The 5,848-nt window shown below is 44.5% G+C and overlaps 1 protein-coding gene across 1 annotated transcript; it reads right to left on the bottom strand.

Annotated features, from left to right (window-relative positions):
* Positions 1-315: 315 nt before the first annotated feature.
* On the bottom strand, positions 316-5,843 carry TAC1 (tachykinin precursor 1; the record flags this gene model as incomplete). The annotated part of the gene is made up of 4 exons (XM_009642013.2): positions 316-365; positions 3,389-3,442; positions 5,110-5,133; positions 5,762-5,843. Coding segments are annotated over 4 exons (210 nt in total), but the record flags the coding sequence as incomplete, so codon positions are not given.
* Positions 5,844-5,848: the final 5 nt, after the last annotated feature.

Raw genomic sequence — 5,848 nt, 5'->3', positions numbered from 1 at the left:
ACTCGCTTTCAACAAACAAAAGAATATTCTCCTTGTTTAGTGAACATAACTTTACGGGTCATATCAAACAATGTGCTTTGTTGTGAGACGTCACCAGGGTTGCTGGTCCTTTCAGAACCACAACGCACCTACACAACATGTATCGCTGCCACAATATGAAAAATAATCCTTTTATTGAATGTACAACTCAAAAAGAAAACCCCAAACCATCGGTTATTATTAAATAAATAATTATTCCGTACAGCGGTTAGTTTATATTACACTGCATTGGCCATTGGAACAAATGAAGTTTAATAAATAATGCGTGGGAATGTCTCATTTACGCCTCCGTTCGTAATTCTGTGCTATGCTCCTTTCAGAGGATCCTGCAAAAAACGAAGCAGAATGAAGCACGCGGTGCAGCCTTGAGTAAACCCCAGCAAGCACAAGAAAACATTGGAGACCTGCAGCCTGCTGGGTCACCGCCGGACCCCGCCAGAACGCTTGGACCGGAGATGAGGCATCCTGACACAGCCCTGAGCTGTTTTCATTTGGTTTTACCCTTCAGACTACACTGTCCTCCAGGAGGCTGAAGGTCTGAGCAGTGCTTTCTACCTCTCATCTATTGAGCTGCTTGAAGCACCATTAACTCAGAGCCTTTTTACATTCCCGTAATCCATCTAACTGATGGGATCTGAGCACTCAGATCAATTTGTGGGTAGAGGCTTTCTGCATCGCCACGGCCACCTCCTGTCCTGCAATCTGGCTCTTTGCCAGGTTTAAACCCTCCCTGTCCCCAAGCCCTGCACACAGTGATACCTTTTACTGAAATCTGCAGCAGGAGCTAAGCAAACCTCAGACAACCCTGTGGACCAACCACAGCCTAACAGCCTTCAGTGACATATTTAGCATTTAGTAGCAGTAGATCTCTCCTTCTTGCTCTTTTGAAATGGCTGGGAAACCCAGAGAGCCCTTCTTGGGCAGAGCCTGACCATGGGGTGACATAGCTGGTCACCAGCGTCATCTTTGCTTCGACCCCGAAGGGAGGATGGCTTTCATGGAGCGTATGCATGCCTGACTACTGCATGCAATGCAAGCCAGTCTGGGGGGATTCAGTGCTGCATCTTGCAGGGAGCTGGCATTTTGGATCAGTGACGGTTTTAAATTAGCAAGACTTCAGTTTTCACCAGGCTAAATGCAAAATGAGCTGAGTTTTCTTTCTCAATATGGATTGTTATGGTATCTTTATTGTACATGTGACTGTTTTCTAGCTTTTACCTGGACTGTTCATCTGACAGACTGCCCAGCCAGGGAGACAGTCAGTGTCACACCCCGTTCTACCAAACCAGGAATTGAGACACCCGCACCCCACTACTCTGCTTTGTCACACCAGGCTTTAAATCAGCCCGCACTCACACCCAGCAGCGGGGCGGTGTCAACTCCTACGCATGGCCAGGGGACTCAGGGGCTTTCTGCAGAAGAAAACCATGGCACCAAGGCACAGCACCAAGAAAAGGCCCTTAAGTATCTTTCATCAGGGAGAAGTAAGGACAGTCCTAGCACACACTCATGATCTTAGAATCATAGAATCATTTAGGTTGTAAAAGACCTTTAAGATCATCAAGTCCAACCATTAACCTAACCCTGCCAACCCACCACTAAACCATGTCCCTAAGCACCTCATCTACCCTTCTTTTAAATACCTCCAGGGATGAGGACTCTACCACCTCTCTGGGCAGCCCTTTCCAGTGCTTGACAAACCTTTTTGATCAAGAAATTTCTCCTAATGTCCAACCTAAACCTCCGCTGGCACAACTTGATGCCATGTCCCCTCGTCCTATTGCCCATTACCTGGGAGAAGAGGCCGACCCCCACCTCACTACACCCTCCTGTCAGGCGGTTGTAGAGGGCGATCAGGTCTCCCCTCAGCCTCCTCTTCTCCAGGCTAAACAACCCCAGTTCCCTCAGCCACTTGATCTTGCTTTGATTACACAGTACTTAGGACCTATCTTCTCCTCCAGAGGAGCAGAAGCAACTTCTTACCATTTTCCTCTCAGGGAATCGGGCAGAAAAGCAGCAAATTCTAGTTTTACCTCTCAGGCAGGTGCTACGTAGCCCGACGGAGTAAAATTTCATTAATCCCCTTTGTTACAAATACCACATAACAGTATCCTGACTACACCAGCAATTTTGAAATTAGGGCAATAAAATCTTTGCCTTTTTTAAACATTTGCTGTATTTTACATTCTGGTATTAACGTAAATGTAATCCCAATGGAAACCAAACCCAATTTATTACTTCCAGGCTACTTACTTTTGTGCTAGCAGGTATATTTACAGGTATTATGCATTTAATAGCTATTGCCACCACAGATAAAATTGTACAAAATTATTCGTGATACATAGCAATTTGCAAAATGATGCAGAGAGCAATATTACTAGTCTGAACAGGGTTTAATTGAAAATAAAAGTTACTGACAACCATAATTGCAGAATATAGATCACAGCGTGTATCCACATAATATAAAGGTGTCAGCTAGTAATTTAACTTTTATCATCCATTTAACAAAACAGGGAGAACTATTTCAGAGACATGGAATACATATCAGGGCTTTTTTATTTTTTTAATTCCTATTCTGGGGAATTAACTGATACTTTGTGGTTCACAGTGAGGAGTTTCCTCGGTACAGCCTTATGGCACAGGGAAGCGAGAGCTACTGGCAGTCTGCCGTTACCCACAGGGGCTGCGCACGCGAGGGAGGAGGATTCTGCCCTATATGGATGCTATGGGAAGATAACACCAATTCACAGTATCAGTTCAAAGCTTAAAATGCTTCTTAATTTTTTTATTTTTTTTTTTTTAGGTAAAATGAAAAGATGGAAGAGGCTGGGAATATTTAACAGCTCGACCTGCAGAATGAGGTGGTGTTAATGGCAGATCTCTGCTCTTCCACCTTCTGCTCCAAGTTTGAGGACTATCAGTCTCCAGAGACAATGAGGATATTCCTTTACCTGGGGACATCTGGATTTGGATCACAAGCTTAAATGAGCTTTACATTTTCAGCCTCTGAATTTTTGTTGATGTGTCAGTAAAATGTAGGGGGTTTTTGTGTTAGCACTGTGGCAACCAGCAGAAAATGCTGCTGGTGAGGATGGGGCAGTAAGGAAAATGCCCCGGGGGGACTTCGACCTGACCTTGCCTGCAGCTCAGACCAGCCTGATCATCTCAAGTGTTGGAGTGAAGTGGACCCTGAAATATCTTGGTTAACAAAGAAAATCCTGATCCTTTTTCAGAGAACTCTGGGTCTACGCTACATAAAGCCTGCTGCTTCCATCCACTGAGAGAGAACAGAGGCAACAGAATGAAGAGGCTGTATATTACTGAGTACCAGATCTAGTCATATACATACCAGAATTTAAAGATCTTTTGCCCATAAGTCCAACAAAGGAGTCCGTTTTATGCCCTGAAAAAGAAACATATTTGGGGGTGTTGTAACACATTTTAAATGGGCAGGGGTTTAAGATAATGTGTTCTCGTAGGGAGGGAAGACACAGGCTCCAAAACTGTTTGTCTCACAGTCTAGTTGTTCCCACCAAACTCAGTCAACGGAGAACAAACATCAGTCTGACTAATCAGACTTAAACAGGTTAGACCCAGGCACAGGCCAGAGAGTAGACATCTTCTCATTAACTCAGACAGACTTTTTGGTTTGGTTTTTTTAAGTATAATGGAAAAACAATGGCAAACAACGGAGTCTTACTTCTCTCCCAGTACAACTGCTATTGATTTCAGCAAATGCACAAGTCCTCAGTGACTTGGAATAGCCTACATCTGTGTGGTGCATCTCATCTACCTCTTGGTGGATTTTTTCTGTAACGTGGAAGAAAAATTTTCCTTGCAGGTCAGGCAGAGCCCTTACTGGAGAGGAAGCCAATGGGATTCTATGTCTGGACACGTTTGAGCTAGACAGTCTGGCTCTATTTTTGGAATATTTACAAGTTCAGGTATTACCTTCCTGTCCCATTAGTACTCCTCAAGGCACTGGACATGTAAAGAATAAATTACTCCAAGTTTTGGCCTACAGTACGTATCAGATATAGTGGTCCCTATAGTTTCAGATAAGGAATGAAAAGGAGTCATCCTTCTTTCTCTAAGATGACTTTTGAGGCAAACTTAGAAATTTCTCTTTGGAAAGAATTTTGCTTGACTAATTCACCTACAAAGCAAGACGAATGACCCTCAGACCTCACAGGTATTAATTCAAGCTGAAGCGGTTTCAGAAAGCTATAATTTTTTACTCTAGTCAGCAGGTAATTTGGCATGAGTTTTGTATCGGACTCTTTAATTGGTCTTCCAATACATAATCCTAGCGATAAAATCTTTGGCTCACAAAACACCGGGACAGTTATTGACCTCTGTGGACAGAGGAAGTCTCACAGAATACAAGATCATTTTTACTTATTAAAAGTCTTCCGGCTCCTATCTAAGCATCTTCAGATAAATTCAGAGAATAAAACTATTACTGTGCAGAGCAAGGTAAAACCACGCTGCTGACACCGCCTCCCACTTGGTGTTACACGGAAGCAAAGCAAGTCATGCTTATTAATGGGGCAAGATCGCTTGTTTGTACGGCAGCACATCATCAATCTGCCCCTGCTGCGAGCGGGGGTCTGATTCCCACCCAGGCAGCGCCGAGAGCGCAGCTACAATATCTCACGTGCAATGACATAGGCAGTCCCGTGGAATCATTCTCGGGGATTTGGGAATTCACTATTCTAATTTTCCAGATTTTGCCGTCTTAATTGCTCCTCTCCGAGTCTGGCAGGCTTGCCTGTGAGAGAGGCTTACAGAATCCCCCCCATGGGAAATAAGAGAGAGCTGCAACATCCACACATTAACACCGATTGCAATCTCAAAGCTTGTGGTGGCTCAGCTGAGGTATGGGCTCACGGCTGCACTGGCAGGGGTGAGGGGGAGCTCAAGCCTTTGACAGAACATTTCTGCACCACCAGTGCTGCCAGTCCCCAGCTGAACCCAGTCACCTTCTAACTAATCCCCTCAAATACACCATTCCCTATTTGAATATCTTCTAATAACTACTTAAAGTATTAGCAGGTTTTTTTAACTTACTTTTGTGAGAGATCTGGCCATATCCTGATTGGAAGAGGAAAGGAAAGAGAAAAAAAAAGGAAAAAGAGTTGTTGAAAAGACTGGCATATACATATGATGTTACTGCAATGCTTTGAAGAATCAGATACAGAAACCACCCTAGACATATTCCACTTAAGGGAAACTAAGGTGATCATTTACAACTGCATTTCTTTTTGAACAGACTACAAAATCTTGTTCCAGCTAAACCCACGCAATTTAGATCCGTTCGGCTCCAAGTTGCTTTGACCAAGCCTTGATTCAGTAAACATGCAGAAAACACGGCACTAATTGTACACACAATTTCCACACAATTTGGGGACTGGGGAAATGCCGACCTACGAATTGTCGCGACGGTCCTTGCGGGTATTGCATTGGTGTGCGCTCAGCACTTTAACGTGAAGCCCACTCTTTTCCAATAGGTGGGTTTATCTGATATTAAACTTGAGGGGAAAAAAATAAAACAAAAAAAAGCCCAAACACCCCGCAAACTAGAACTAAACCCAAACAACTTGCGTCACAATTTTAGGGGAAGGTTTAATGCGTTGAAATCGAGCGACAACCGCTGTAAAGTTTGGAGCGGCCCTGGGGGAAGAGGCATCATGCAGCGAGGGAGCCACCCCTGCCCGCTCACCCGCGTCCCGCTTGCCCATCAGGCCGAAGAACTGCTGGGGCCGGGGTCTCCGGGCCATCCTCTGCAGGAAGTGCTCCAGGGGCAGCG

This window comes from Egretta garzetta, unplaced genomic scaffold, assembly GCF_000687185.1.
Source record: "Egretta garzetta isolate BGI_Z169 unplaced genomic scaffold, ASM68718v1 scaffold30, whole genome shotgun sequence".
Lineage (NCBI taxonomy): Eukaryota > Metazoa > Chordata > Aves > Pelecaniformes > Ardeidae > Egretta > Egretta garzetta.
The sequence above is the reverse complement of the archived record's forward strand: the minus strand, read 5'-3'. Positions and strand labels throughout refer to the sequence as shown.